The sequence below is a fragment of the Haliotis asinina genome, chromosome 1 (genome assembly GCF_037392515.1).
Source record: "Haliotis asinina isolate JCU_RB_2024 chromosome 1, JCU_Hal_asi_v2, whole genome shotgun sequence".
NCBI lineage: Eukaryota > Metazoa > Mollusca > Gastropoda > Lepetellida > Haliotidae > Haliotis > Haliotis asinina.
In genome coordinates, this window is record NC_090280.1 from 33,000,708 (window position 1) to 33,017,324 (window position 16,617).

Genomic DNA, 16,617 nt, shown 5'->3' on the forward strand with positions numbered 1-16,617 from the left:
GTTTAAGAATTAGAGTGACCCTTCCATAATTCACTGTACCCATGATTGGGTAGGGAAGAATCGTTTATGCTTGATTTTAAATTTTGTGCTTTTGCGGACAAACTCTGAAATTATATACCCCTTGACTATTTCGAAAATATATGAACACTTTTCAGTGCATCATACAATAGCGAGTGAGTTTAGTTTTACGCCGCTTGTAGCAATATTCCAGCAATATCAAGGCGGAATATTGTATCTCCCGCCTCACCACCCCCTATTTGACGAAATCAGACATGAGGGCATGTCTTTTCATGAACAGATTCATGAGAATTAAGAGTTATTCCAGGACGTTTATGTACAAACCAGATATAATACCCAGTCTTGATCATCTCCAGATTCCTGTGGTGTGTAGGGCGAAATGGCTGTGAAAATTATATAAATAAGTGTTGACACCAGGTTTTCGGAAAAGGGCAAACATACCCTGCCCTGTGGGTGTCACCCGCTATTTATAAAATGTGAAATAAAAATGGAATGACTAGTCATTCCAATTCGCCCACCATGGCACTGTATCTGAGTCAAGTTGAAGAACACGTACAATATTGTGTGATTCAGTACAATATTGTGTGATTCAGGTCCATCGGTTCCTTTTAGATAATCACAATCATATGAAACCAATCCTTAACTTGTTTTAAGTGGTGTATTTGCATTTAGACATTCCGTTACAAACACCTGCCACTTGCTACACGAGTTCCACTTGAGTATTCTCAAATGACTCAACATTCAACATTAACCTACTAAAGCTACATTACCCACCGACCATGTTTTGTTCTTGATTAAATATGCCGAAGGAAGACATAGCTAAAACATGGCGGGATAAAGAAAGTATTATGAGAATTGCCTTCAAAGAACTGTTGCTAAATCTGATCATGAGACTAAATCTTAGTCTGAGTATGATGCTCCATGGACTTCAGTGATTCATCGTTTATTTCTACACGCATTTGTAATAAATAATCATAGTCTAGGGATATTCGTGTATTACTAGAGATAAACTGGTTCAGTGAAAACTTGAGAAACAAAGGAAATTGCTAGCAATCCTCTTGAAATGCTACCCATGCTTGCCATAAAAGGCGACTATGCTTGTCGTAAGAGGCGACTAACGGGATCGGGTGGTCAGGCTCGCTGACTTGGTTGACCCATGTCATCGGTTCCCAATTGCGCAGATCGATGCTCATGATGTTGATCACTGGATTGTCTGGTCCAGACTCGATTATTTACAGACCGCCGCCATATAGCTGGAATATTGCTGAGTGCGGCGTAAAACTAAACTCACTCACTCACTCACTTGAAATGCTATAATTCTTTTTAAACTTTCAATAAATATAACAAAAATAAAAAAAGTATCGTTTATGAGGCAGATTGCAGATTAATGTATTGAATGGCAACAGAAATTGTAAATCCGTATTTAATTGATGTCTGGAAGTGAAACTAACAAAACGGTTATTCGATGGTGAGATCGGCGTATCACTGTGTGGTGTGTCAGCGAGTGTCTTCTTCCAAGCAGCATTTACCAACAATTATCATGCCACACTTAAGCGTATATGGTCCTTTGCGTGCCAACATTTTCACTTAGTCTAATGCTGAAATGTCATCGTTACAATGGGATATATCTGGCTATCTACGTGTCAACACTGAGATGCATCCTCGTTAGTCTTCCAGCGTATGTTCGTGGGTAGGATCTGACATGATTTCCAAGTCAAAGTTGAATTTCTTGAATTTAAGCGAGATAAAAACGATTACAAAATCCAATCAAAAAGATTCAATAAATCTTTGCCAAACGATTGTTCAGTGTACCTAGACAGTCGATGTTACAATATGGAAATTGGGCTCCCTTGGTAAACCATCCTTTAATGAGATTTTGGGAGGGTGTGGGTGGCTGGGAGGTGGGGGTAGGGTAAGTGGGTGGGGTTTCGGGTGGGGGGCGTTACACTTGTACGTTACACGACGCGAGCATTGAACTGCATCTGTAGCTCCGACATTGTTAAGCTATGATCTCCTGGGGCAGAGATCATTGGCGCCAGTAGGCAAGTTGCCTGGCACATGCCGGGTCCTATCCCTACACCTAGTTCAAAACGCATCAGTTTGCCAGTGGTTTGAAAATTTGGATTTGGCGGGATTTTTTTAGCATGTACCACTGACCGAACTGGTCTATATCCATAGCAGATGGAAGCACCAAGTCATCGTCCTTATTGAGGACAACCCCCAGAAACTGCCCCGTCTGACTCAGTCTATGGACCTCTCTGATACTCGACAGAACCACGTAGATCCTGCCCTGCTTGTCACAAGCTACTCCCGAAGGTGATGTCCCCACCGGCGTCTTCCACTGCCACAACGTCTGCCCCGTAGGGGTGACGCAGGAGATCACCTCCGCGTAGCTGTCTGACACGATGATGCTCCCCGTGGGCGTCGTCGCCATGTACCAGCTCATGGAGTAGAAAGAGCTGTCCACCTTGGTCTTGAACTCCTTTAAGATGGACCCAGTGGTTGTGACGACACTGATTTTATTTTTGTTGGATATTGCGAGCGTGTTTGGGTTGAGGGCAGCGATCCCGATGTTGTTGATGGTTGTGCTGATGGTGGCGACCTGCTTCAGTTCTGGGTAAACAGTTACTACGATCACCTGGTAGGGATCGCTGCAGCTGACTCCCACTTTTGTTGAATCCAGTTTACACAACCGTGTGGGGTTCCCATCTAATTTTATTGATTTTTGAGTCTTACTTCCCTGCTGAACGTAAATAGCTACAACCTTTTTATTGTTGTAGTCACTCACTACAACAATTTGAACCTTCGCTTCCCGAAGGACAACAACATCCTGATATTCAGGCTCCTTGTCACTGTCGTCCTTTGTGGGTGTCAAAATGGCGACCAATGGAGGGCGTTCCCCGGATGTAGATGTCTGGGGTAGGATAGCCTGGGTAGGTGCTTTTTGAGGTGGCTGGGGTGCTTTAAAAGTTTTAACTGATTTCACGTCTCTGACGTCTTTGACGGCTTTAGCTTCACCGGGCTTTGGCTTTCCTGGAACAACACCGATATTTTCTTTGTCCATATTGGAAACAGACTTATCAGCATCAGTCTTCAGTTGCCGTATCTCACAAAATACTAACGAATCAAATCTGGTAATATCTTGCTGTTTCAGACTGAGTTCCACAATAGGAAGACTGACACTGGTGGCGTTATCTACTGCTTTTGTAAACTGGGCTTGCGCTTCGTGGAACTTCTCCACCTCACCTTCAGAAGTGTCCTTGACCGCCATAGAGCTCAGCTTCTCGCCGACCTCTATCTGAGAGTTTATCTGATCAATCAACTTTTGTTTACTGAGCCAGCTGCGCGACACAATGTCTTTCCTTTGAACACAGAGCTGATTGAGGCGTTGTTTCAGTGCTTCTTCCTTCCTCTGAATCTTCAGCCTGATGGTGGAGAAGACGTCCGAGATTTGCTGCGTGACCTCGTCCTGATCCACACTGATCCTAGACAAGGCTAGCTTGTCGATCTCGATCTTGTCCAGAAGGGTATTCTCACTGGAACGTAGTTCTTCCACCAGTTGGTTCAGTTTTTTTGCATCCTTCACCACGCTCCTCTCTGTAACACACCACAAGGACCATTTTACAAGTTACAATTATCTTGACATGTGTCTTTATCCATTTTGGGTTGTGGGGTAGCCAAGCGTTCGCCCGGCACGTCAAAGACCCAGGTTCGATTCACCACATGGCTGCAATGTGTGAAGGCCATTTCTGCTGTCTCCCGCCGTGATATTGCTAGAATAATGTGGCGTAAAACTAAAGTCACTCACTCACGCTATTTATTTGGTTAATAGTTTGATGTTTGACGCCGCACTCAGCAATATTCAAGCTTTGTGGCGGCGGTCTGTAAATAATCGAGCCTGGACCAGACAATCTCACAGCTTGAGCATCCTTCTACGATATTGGAACACACTGACATGTTACTTCCAAGTTAGGGAGTCAAACAATCCGATCCAGTTGGTCGTCTCTTACGACAAACGTGAGCTACTGAAGATCAGTTCTAACCCAGTTTTCTATCAATATATTAACTCAGAGACAGTAACGGCTATGGTGCACACACACACACATAGGTGCACACCTTAACTCATGTTCACGAGTCGCATCATGCGACAAGAATAGGTTGCTTAAGACCAATTTTCAGGCGACCTTCAAAGACCGTCTTTAAACAAGCTACTGGGACCATTCCTTAATTAAACGATTCGCCCAACATTCTTTATTTAGCTATTCACGTCCCCGTCAGTTATAATGATCCAGTGTGTTTGTAGAGCGCTAGAATCCATACACTAGTGAATGCTCACAATACTACAACTTTCGTACAATCTGATTATTATCAACCCTGATAACACAAGGCGTTAGACGATTATAGTCACATGACTTATCCCACCGGGTACCCACCTTTCTGCTGCCTTGTCAGAGACAACATTGATCAAACTCACGTGCCTAAGATGATGTACCACATGTGCTTCGTTGTGGGAAAGGACTGAAGTTTTAGAAACTTGCAGGAGTCAAGCTGACACATATGATCATCCCTCTAAGGATTTTCCGCGCTCGACTCTGCTTAACTTCAACTGATATGTGACCTGAACTCTATTCACAGGACCACGCTCCACTGGTACTAACAAGGGAGGATCGTATTATTACTCACCTTGCTCAATTTGAAATATTTCCTCGAGCATGCCAACCAGCTTGAAATCTGTCTTGAACTGGGAAGCCCATTTGTCGGGAGGGGCAGCAGGATCCGGCATAGCAGTGTGTGTGTTACACATGGGGCACCCGAAGCCCTTGTCATCTCGCTTTGCCAGGATGTGGTTCTCCAGGCAGTGTTCACAGAAAGAGTGCATACATGGTAGTGTCTTTGGGCGCGTGTATAGTTCGAAGCAAATGCTGCATGTAAGGTGCTTGTCTCGGATCCGGTGGGCAGTTGCCATAGCGCTGTTTCCTGTCTGAAAGGGACATTTATGGATTACAACCCTTTCTGGGTGTCTGTATAGTCGGAAACAAGTCCATGTACACATAAATAATATATATTACACAAGTTATAGTTTGATGGAACCCATAATACCGAGTGCAGAGAGCAAGGACCACAGTCGTATCGAACCTAGTACCGATTATCAGTGGATCCGGCCAGGAATACGGGGAGGGAACTCTGCTTATTGGACATCGCCGTAATAGATAAATTTTGTTTTTAGTGTTTGCTTGACAACCTTCGACTTTTTGAATATGGTTGGTTTGTTGTTTAGCGCAATATTACAGCCATACTGGTGTGCACTCTACACCAAGTGAACAACAGCTCGAACATCGATGAAACAGAGATTCGATGACATATGTCAGCTACAGTGTTCCCAGAAATTATTGAGAAAATCTTTGCTTTTTTTCTAATGATGCTAAGATTGGAAAAAGGGCTTTCACTATGCACGAAGCCTACTAAATAAGGGAGACAGCTCTTGAAGGCTTAGAAGGCAGCTCATTACGTCAAGAGTTATCTCCCTTGTCTGAGCAGACGGCTTCCTGTGTTGACATGGCAGAATTTACAGCAAGAGAGAAAAGAAAGCTCATTCTAGATGATTTTGAAAGGGGTGAGGCTGATGCTAAAGTGTTAGCTTGTAGACATGGCATTCCTCTGTCTACAGTATACAGAACTTTGAAGAATATTCAAACAGGAACCGGGATAGAGCACAAAGCAGGGGCAGATCGGCCTAGGAAATTCAGTGTTGTGGATCGCCGAAAACTTGGGCAGATTGTGAGTAAGGGCAAATTGTAAAGTGTTGAGAACATCAGAAATGAAATGATTAGCAGAGGAAGTCCTCAGGTATGCAATGAAACAGTTAGGCAGGAATTACAGAGACTTAATTGGGTGAAAAAACGTGGAATTCCCTCGCCGTTGATGAAAGATGCACAAAAGGAAAAACGTTTAAACTGGTGTCGGGCTCATGAAAATCAAGATTGGGATAATGTTTTCTTTTCGGATGAAAGTTCTGTTTGGCTTTTCCCTAATTGTGTGAAAATGTGGACCAAAGGTACTGTTAAACCTATCTACCAGCGACCAAAACATAGCCCGAAGTTTCACATGTGGGGTGGCATATCGGCTCGCGGAGTGACGCCATTGTGTGTTTTCACGGGAAACTTGACAAAAGAAAGATACGTTGACATTCTAAATGGTCACCTTCTTCCGACAGCACAAACATTGTATGACGATGATTGGATTTTCCAGCATGATAATGACCCAAAACACACTGCGCACTACACAAAACAGTGGTTGTCGGGCGAAAATGTTCAAGTTTTAGACTGGCCCAGTTACAGCCCAGACCCAAACCCAAACCCAATTGAGAATGTGTGGGGAGTCATGAAGGACAGAATACACCAAAAGGGACTGAGAAATATTGATGATATGAAGGCCGAGGTGGTCCAATATTGGGATACCCTGTCACACGATTACCTACAAACTTTGATGGGTAGTGTGCCTAGGCGTATTCAGGCATGCATTGCTGAGCGAGGAGGTCTAACAAAGTACTAAAACAAGACTGAGACTGTAAAAGGATGATGTTTTAACATGTTTATGTAAGTAAAACGCCAGAAGTTAATAAACGTAATGAGTTACATGACGCAACATGATTCTCAATAATTTCTGGGAATACTATAAGTCCCTTATCCCGTTAGTCGACTCGGACCCCACTAAAACCACTTTCACAAACACTCAAAAGAGTGAGTGAATGAGTGAGTGAGTGAGTGAGTGAGTGAGGCCATCCTTGCCAATATTCCGACATATCACACCGGGGACGCACCAAAAGTGGGTTCGCTCATTGTAAACATGTTCGATCCATGACAAAGACTTTTAAATGGTTTCAAATTCTGATACCTTTCACCTTAAATCAGTCGTGACTGACAAGACGTGTAGATCGCTGAGTGAAATGTCACAAGAAGTGAAGCGTTTATAACTTTACAATGGACAATTCAGTTTAAGTACATGTATGTTCAATTATTGAATTCGTGAGCCCACCCCATCCCTGGTTACCCTCCGAGAGCAAAAGACTACCTGCGGGGTCTATGCATCGAGGTAAGGCGACGTATGCATCACACAGTGTAAATATACCCTTAACAAAAGAACGCTTTGTCGTATGGGGCAACCACAGGACCTTATATTCAGCACTGTGTTCATTAAATGGATATATGACATAAGTCTGCTACTTACTGAAAAGATATGAACTAAAATGAACATTTCACACGCCCATGTTCTACGCTGTCCGGAAACATGAGAGACTGTGGACATGAAATCGTGAACTTTCCCATTCGGGTCGTGGAAAGGTCCCGAGGGAAACGAGCGAAAGATATACATCTGAGACAAAACGGTGGGTTCGCACTGATGCGAGGTGTTTTGATAGCGATGGGGAATGTTGTTTAAGGCTTTCTGGTAGTTGATGTGACACAGGGATAGAGTGAGTGAATGAGTATGATATTACGCCGTACTCAGCAATTTCACGACGAGGTACAATGAAGAATCGCCTTAATCCACTTGGCTGGGTAGCCAAAAACAGAAAACTGGTAATCAGCTCAGAGTGAGTGAGTTTAGTTTTACGCCACTATTAGTAATACTCAAGCAATATCGCTAAGGGGACACCCCTTCCAGAAATGGGCTTCACACGTTGTACCCATGTGGGGAATCGAACCCGAGTCTTCGGTGTGACGAGCGAACGCCTTAACCACCAGGCTACCAACCGCCCCTAATTAGCTAAGAGAAAGGGTACACTGCAACGAGACAAAGTCTGAATTGACAGAGAGTAAAACATTTGTGATTCTATCAAGAAACATTAATTCTAATGCTGAATTTGTCGCTCATACAGGATTAATCATGCAAGAAGGGTATGACCTATGACCTTCAAGGAGTTGAACATCACAGGGTCTTTTACACCCTTATGTGAATTTACCTCGGGATGCTGTTATTATTGAATTTTTAAAACGGCTTACTTGCCATTTATGGAACTTTGCTGATGTTAAATTTCTCTTTTCATCTATACTTGATAGATACCAAACAGATCTATTTCGAAATGTTGTTCTCCCGTAACTGATCCGCCTACTGCATGCTAATTCAGGTTTTAATGGTGAGGTAGTCCTGTGGGTAAGCGTTGGTTCGTCACGCTGAAGACCCTGGTTCGATTCTCCTCATAGATACAATGTGTGAAGCTCGTTTCTGGTGCACTCTGCCTGGCATATTGCTAAAAGCGCCGTAAAAACATACTCACTTATTTACGGGTTGTTTTTTGTTACTTTTTTTCTTTTTGTTTATTGTACCTTGAATTTCATTATGTTAAACTGTTTAAAAGTTGATATAGAATAGTCGGATATAACAGGCTATTTATTTGGCCGGACCGCTTGATGCACGTTTCTGTCGTAAAGCGACACCGAGGCATTTTGGTTGCAGTTGGTAGATGGTATTGTTAAAGGCAGGCCGGTGTTGGTATTGATGTAGTGGAAGGTGGTATGTAACTATGTATTGTTGCCTGAAATCATGATACAATGCTCGTATTGCCTAGAATCACGGCATGTCAGTGATATTGTCTGGAATCACGGCATGTCACTGATATTGTCTGGAATCATGGCATGTCAGTGATATTGTCTTGAATCACGGCATGTCACTGATATTGTCTGGAATCATGGTATGTCATTGATATTGTCTGGAATCACGGCATGTCACTGATATTGTCTGGAATCACGGCATGTCACTGATATTGTCTGGAATCATGGCATGTCAGTGATATTGTCTGGAATCACGGCATGTCACTGATATTGTCTGGAATCATGGTATGTCATTGATATTGTCTGGAACCATGATACGACACTGATAATGCCTAGAATCATGGTTTGCCACTGATATTGTCTGTAAGCATGATATGTCACTGATATTGTGTGAAATCATGGTTTGTCAGTGATATTGTCTGTAAGCATGATATGTCACTGATATTGTGTGAAATCATGGTTTGTCAGTGATATTGTCTGTAAGCATGATATGTCACTGATATTGTGTGAAATCATGGTTTGTCAGTGATATTGTCTGTAAGCATGATATGTCACTGATATTGTGTGAAATCATGGTTTGTCAGTGATATTGTCTGTAAGCATGATATGTCACTGATATTGTGTGAAATCATGGTTTGTCAGTGATATTGTCTGTAAGCATGATATGTCACTGATATTGTGTGAAATCATGGTTTGTCAGTGATATTGTCTGTAAGCATGATATGTCACTGATATTGTGTGAAATCATGGTTTGTCAGTGATATTGTCTGTAAGCATGATATGTCACTGATATTGTGTGAAATCATGGTTTGTCAGTGATATTGTCTGGAATAATGGTATGTCATGTCAGTGGTATTGTCTAAGCTCATGATATGTCAGTGATATTGTCTGGAATCAAGGAATGTCAGTGATATTTTCTGTAATCATGATATGTCACTGGTGTTGTCTGTAATCATGATATGTCACTGGTGTTGTCTGGAATTATGGTTTGTCACCGATATTGTCTGGAATCAAGATTTGTCACTGGTTTTGTCTGGAATGACAGATTGCAGATCACCTGTACCGTGTGTTACGGTTGCAACAATTGACCTGGTACTGATAGTGAAGTAGTTCAATTGTTCAAGTGTTCAAGTAGTCCAAGATCATATAGCAAAGCAGAAGCTACAGTACACTACGAAAACAACTCACTTAAAAGGACCAGTAACCTTTGTACGTTGTTCGTCATAGTTCCTCCACATGAGCACAACTGAACTATATCGCGCAAGTGCAAGAGATCGTTTTAAAGACACCGTGATCGAATAAAATAAGAGAATAATATAAACAATGGATGTGGCCAAGTTAATGATAAAAGGCCGTCACAATTTCAATAGGTTGAAAACAGCTTACGAATTCCACATAATATGCATCGATATCGATTAACCATTTCTTGTTTCCTTCATTTACAGACACAACCAAACGTGTATGATACGTGAGGATCTGGGTTAGAACTGGTCGATCCTCAACAACCCATACTTGTCGAAAGAGGCGACTGAGGGTTCTCTCACTCGGTTGACACATGTCATCGTATCCCAGTTGCGTAGATCTCAAGCTGTAGATCACTAGATTGTCTGGTCCAGACCTAATTATTTACAGACCGGTGCCATGCATATAGGTTGAATATTGCTTAGTATAATGCTAAAAGTCACTCACTCACTCATTCGTGTATAATTTCTTCTTTAATGCGAGCGGCTTCGATTCAAGCAAAACCGCAAGGATTAACAGCTTTCTGGATTAACGAGTCACGGATTTCACTGTGTCTTTGTGTACGTGTATGTATACACATTTATAAGTGACAAAAGTAGTCGCCCGTTGGCGCTATTATTAGAATCACCGATGTTCTGTAACATTCACAGTAAGATGAAAGTGTTTGCACAAACAATATGGGTCAGTCGTACATGACCTATTAACTAGGTTAATATCACTAAAACTTGACCGGCTAGGTGTAAGTAAAAATGCCTTTAAATACGATACAGATAATTGCTCAACAGGAGAAGGTCGGGTTTGGACTCCTGTGGTTGTCACGGGGTGAGTATGATTTTGTGTTGTTTTGGAGAATATTCCTGAAACACCGGTGAGTACAAGAAATGGACTTCACACACGGGGAATCGAACTCGAGTCTTCGGCGTGACGAGCGAACGCTTCAACAACTCGTCTACATCACTGCTAATCGGTGATGTAAGATCACCCTACAACTAACTCTCTACGTGTCACACATTCGCAATTCAGGTGGAATATGCTTAGTTAGGCATTATATAACAAACCAAAACAAAACCAACAACTTAAACAACGGGGTATGTTTTGTCAACCCTCTCTAGTGCAATAAATACCCCGACCAAGGATAACAATAAATAAATAAATAAATAAATAAATAAATAAATAAATAAATAAATAAATAAATAAATAAATAAATAAATAAATAAATAAATAAATAAATACGAAAAAAGAAAAACAAACAAAATTATATATAATGAAACAGAAAAAAACACCGCAGGATAAGCAAATAGCAAAACTAACCAACCATGTCAAATAACGAGCAAGTGTAATGTCATTTCCTTCAACGCATATTGATGTCATATGACAAATTCATACAATATAATCGTGACGAGATCAGCACAAAAAACACAAAGGATCTGCACACTTCGTGATGAGTGAAAGGAATAGATGAATGTCAGGAGAGAGTACAGTCGTGACTTCACGGGGGTCAAAACGAGACTAAGTGTGTTGACTCAGTTCCAACTAGCCCCCGGTAGGACTGTCTGTCTATCTATGAAATCAACACTATTGACGCTGTCTGAATCGTGACCATGGTGATTCTCATCGCTTTATAAAGTACATATTAAATTTCAGAGTTGAGTGGAGCATCATGCTCATCATCTGTCCATCCGCGCAATACGACTCTGTATTTAGCATGTCTGCAGAACCCCTCAGCTCATCTTGGATGTATTATAGTCTTAAAATTGTTGTTATCGTAGACATTGGTTTTAAAGCTCTGATTAATCAAAATCGACTCAACCACTTTGCACTAAAAGTTATTTTGATTCATGCTACAATTACTTTTGAGGACTACTTTCTGTCCTTCGTTTCTCTTTCCCTCTCTCTCTCTCTCTCGATACCAGTGCTTGTATCTATCTTTCCATCCCTCTCTCGATACCAATACTTGTATCTATCCTTCCATCCCTCTCTCTACAGATGACAATGTCTGTCTCTTACTTTCTCTCCTTCTTCTTCTCCAATTCCCCCTCCCCTAACCGCCCTCTCTCTGCGAGATGTAAATAGTACTGGCCCACATTATGTGTGAGAACGACGTATTCTTCACAAGGGAAACCTGTTACTTGCAGACCTGTCTCTTTGTAACACCTCTTCACGACATCTAAATACAACCTCGGTTGATAAATTCAGGGGAATCAGTCAAGTTTCCCTACTCCGTCTCAAATACTAATCCGTATTATATATATGAATTATGCATTGCTATAATATATATGCGTTGTGGTTTTGTCGAGGTACCTATCTCCACATTGATCATGGGTTTCAACTTAACGCACCGACGGAGCGTGACGGTGGCTACAATGACGACCTTTGACATCAATCGGATTTCAGGTGTACATTCTATTCTTGGGTATGACTTAATTGAAAGGTTCTCACAATATTGTGGAAAGCATGTTTGGGGGTACTCAAGGTCACATACTCTGTCCCTCCCCATGACGAGGTAAATCGCATGTGTTTCGAAAAAAGTGAGAGAAACCGATCGCGAACTAATTAGTAAACATTTATACGAGTAATGTTTGGTTGTCTTGGTAACACGTCGAGTAAATTATGTCTGATAATAGAGTTGTTGACGAAAATCATTTAGAATCTACCGGTAATATTTCAATGATACTGAAATTTTAATTACACGTGTATTTTGCGTGGCGTAGGTCAGCTAAACGCCTCACAGGCCTGGTCACAACCATTGCCTTTAATTTATCACACACTGTATTACTTACTGTTGAAAAGAATAACTGGAATTCAAAACTCCAAAATTTTGAAAACTGATCCCCACGTTCTACTGTCTACGGTTTGGTTGTAGTGTTTAGATTTAAATACTTAAAACCAAATATCCGGCTTGAAGCGGGAATGAAGTGAGTGAGTAAGTTTAGTTTTACGCAGCTTTTTTCAATATTCCAACAATATCATGGCGGGGGTCACCAGAAATGGGCTTCATGCATTGTACCCATGTGGAGAATCGAACTTGGGCTTTCGGCGTGAGAAGCAAACGCTTAAACCGCTTGACTACCCCACCTCCCCACTTGGAATATAGTAAACATGACTATTATTACTATTACATATGACATGCGACACTATGATAAAAGATTTCTTCTTCTTTCGTAAATACACACAACTGAGTAGTGTTTTACACAGCAGAAATATATTCCGACTACACGAATCAGCCTGAACCGATGTGAATCTAGAACTGCTTTACGGATGGCTGTAGCATTTCAGAAAGCGCTGCGCGGATTAGACAGGAATATGGAGTGTGTGAGTGTTGAATAGTATACGTATTTCATCAGCGGTTCATTTAAGTGTATCTGTGTACTGGAGACAGACATTTTTATGTCGTTCAAGTCAGCTGGCCATGGCTGCGTGTCATGTTGCTATGTGAGGTATCACCTCACTTCCGAGGTTTTAAGAATTTCAGGTGTGCGTCAGTGATTAGAAGACAATACCCGGGGTCAATGTAGTTCACCGCTGGTGTGAGTCTGTCTGTGTGTGAGTCTGTACAGTATGTCTGTCTCAGTATGTATACCTGTGTGTGTCCGTGTCTGTCCTTGTGTGTGTCCGTGTCCGTGTCCGTGTCCGTGTCCGTGTCCGTGTCCGTGTCCGTGTCCGTGTCTGTCTTTGTTTGCTTCTATGCGTGTACATGTGTGTGTGTCTGCATGCGCCTGTATGTGTCCTTGTGTGTGTCTGTACGTGCGTGAGTCTTTGTCTGCGTATGTCCTTGTCTGTCAGTGTGTCTCTGCATATGCCTGCGTGTGGATATATATATATATATATATATATATATATATATATGTGTGTGTGTGTGTGTGTGTGTGTGTGTGTGTGTGTGTGTGTGTGTGTGTGTGTGTGTGTGTGTGTGTGTGTGCCTTTATGTATGTAAGGATGACTGTAGTTCAAATGCAAATGGAGAATGCTGCCCACTAAGTGCCTTCGGTCCTGCTTCACACTGGAGTGCAGCTACATATCAAACCGTCTCATGGTGGCTTAACTGAAATACTTATATACCCTTCTCCCTCACACTCACATACGTACAAACTCACACACACACGCACTCACTCACGCAGTGAGTCACCCACCCGCTCATTCGTTGAGAAAAGAGAGATTCGTGTGACAACAGTTTGTCCCAGACTTGAATATTTACAAATGGTCCTGATGTTAATGCGTCCTACTTTCATCAAGCTTGAACACAAAATGGAAATAGAGAGCGGATGACTCATATGCCCGTTTAAACAGAGGATACACAACGGGTGGTATGTATGTATAATTATATATATGTTTAACAACGAATGACGAACGGGGCGTGACTGGCTGTGAGTGATAGGTTATGACGTCACTGGGCATTATAGCTAAATCCGACAGTTGGCATACTGAAAGGATGGATCGGATGATGATGGAGTTGAGTTGATGGATAGAACAATGGATGGGACGATGAACAGATAGAAAGGATAAATGGAAGGATGGATGGGTGATGGATGGGAGGACTGATGGTTGATGAATTACATGATGACTGGTGAGAGACGGGGAGATGGATGTAGTAGTGAAAGGTGTGAAGTTGGGTGGATGGGATGATGGGCCGAGTGATGGGAGAATTTATGGGATGATGGTTAGGATGGGGACGGATGGTCTGATGGTTAGGAAGATGGACGGCGTGATGAGTGGGATAATAGAAGGGAGGATAGAATGATGATTAGGAAGGTGGATGGAATAATGGTTAGGAAGATAGATGGAGAGATGATGTTTAGGAGGAAGGATGGAATGATGTTAGAAAGATGGATGGAAAGAGGATGAGATGGGGATGGGAAGAGGATGAGTGGAGTGATGGTTAGGAGGAGGATGGAATGGTGGTTACGAGGATGGATATAGGGGTGGATGGGACGAAAGATGGAATGATGGTTAGGGATGAATAGGAGATGGATGGGATGGGATGGATGAGGTGATAGAATGGGGGCAGATAATACACAAAGAATCTCAATACAACAATCTTGACCGGTGTCATCAATGACTACAAGAACCAGGCCAGGTTTCACCAGACCACAACATTAAGTGTGTCACTGTCAGGATGACTTACTTGTATGCACTATTTCAGCCGACAGTCATGGCGTCACATGACGCTGTTAAATGTTGCGACACAACTGGAGTGTTTGTCATAATATGACGAATCATGTATGACCTCATCACGAGTCACTGTGATGAACAGGATAAAGCACCCAGAGCTGGGATTGTGTCGGAATCCAATGGGTCAGACCGGCTAGTTTTAGACCGGAGGTATTTAAGGTAGCGTCTGTCATTTTAATGTTTTAAATTCTTTTAATCCCAAATACTAGTATTAAAGCCAAATCGTAAAAGCAGAGGACAGAATATAGATCACAGAAAGAAAAACCTACCACACGAACGCAAGCCACTAAAGGTAACGGAAATACTATAGAAGCGCACACGCACGGACAAAATACTTATCAGATGTATGAGTTCGTTTGTAATAGCGCTTGTCATATATATGACAAATAAACGTTTATCCAAGATGTAAAATGACATTCGTCGTTGACATGAGAACACCACCGCACACGTGGTATTAGTCCATTGTGTTAGTTCATTTGGTGGTGATTATTGGACTATTTTGTTGACATTAGAACATCATCACGTGAATATTATGTTAGTCCACTTGGCGAGGATATATGACCCTCTCCTTCACAATGGAACATCACCACACGAATATTGTGTTTGTCCAGTCCGCTAGTAAAATATGGAGTCTCTTTCGTTCACAACAGTGTTTATTTCCGACACTGATCCCCTCGACTCGCTTTATAAAAAATAAGTTCCTTCAGGCAATATCCCAACTATAGTTACCCGAAACAAAGGCAGACTTAGCATTGAAATGATGTATGTTTACCCCAAACAAAAAGCACCTTTCAAAACAAGGTGCGACAATACTCAGTTATTTGTCACTCGATGTCATATAGGCCTAAATAGTATAACATATAAACCATGTATATACTCACAATTTCCTGATATAAGTCCCAAGAGCGGCTGCGCGTACTTGGTTTCACACCGACATGTCGGTGTGGACTGACTGAAACTTGTTCTACACCAGTGGGTATTGAGGCCACCCCTGCAGGTGGCGAGGCTCTACACCCCTACCCCTACCCGATGGAAAGTTATAGAACCTTGGTCTAATTATTGCTTTATTGAGGTTTCATTGGGTCAACAAAACGGGAACTTTTAAGATGCCTTCACGCTGTTCTGCTATTAACATAGTGAATGTGGGAAAAATAGATGAACCATATGGATAACAACTTCTTCATTTCGTGAGTTTTGATAAAGATGCTTGACCGTTGTCAAGCAGGAATGTCACACACAAAACTCACGAAATAAAAGTTGTTATCCATAAAGTTTGTCTGTAGTGTACTCTTCAACTTCTAAAGTGTCACTAAAAGAAATAATGTGTAAACGTACAATTTAAGAGAAAATTCAGACAAAATATCACCAAAAATCGACATGAAAAAAGGAAAAAGTGAGTCTGGGATTACATTTTAACGCTGAAAATTGAGTGCACTTGTGCTTGACATTCATTCTTTTAAATCTGAATTTGGTGAGTTTCCAAATAGGTATGCCACAAAAGGATCTGATCTCTCAGTTTCTCATTGTGTAAATAATCACATATATTCGTTAAGATACATATTTTAATAAAAGGGTTTAAAGCGATACTGATGCATTATACAGGAAGCATATAAGTGAGAAAGCATTCCTGACAGCAGAC

General features: G+C 41.8%; 1 protein-coding gene across 1 annotated transcript; it reads right to left on the bottom strand.

The window, feature by feature from the left end:
- Positions 1 to 1,328: 1,328 nt before the first annotated feature.
- On the bottom strand, positions 1,329 to 15,933 carry LOC137290474 (E3 ubiquitin-protein ligase TRIM56-like). The gene is made up of 3 exons (XM_067821432.1): positions 15,860 to 15,933; positions 4,702 to 4,999; positions 1,329 to 3,615 (listed from the first exon to the last, which is right to left on the bottom strand). Exons 2-3 carry the CDS (start codon positions 4,982 to 4,984, stop codon positions 2,114 to 2,116), a joined length of 1,785 nt encoding a protein of 594 aa, XP_067677533.1. The 5' UTR covers positions 4,985 to 4,999; positions 15,860 to 15,933; the 3' UTR covers positions 1,329 to 2,113.
- Between the last annotated feature and the right edge of the window lie 684 nt (positions 15,934 to 16,617).

What these genes read in the sequence shown, in the direction of transcription:
- LOC137290474 (XM_067821432.1), bottom strand. Translation starts at nt 4,984, where the DNA reads ATGGCAACTGCCCACCGGATCCGAGACAAGCACCTTACATGCAGCATT. An exon ending in AATATTTCAAATTGAGCAAG is followed by an intron (nt 3,616 to 4,701) that starts GTGAGTAATAAT and finishes GGTGTGTTACAG; the next exon opens with AGAGGAGCGTGGTGAAGGAT.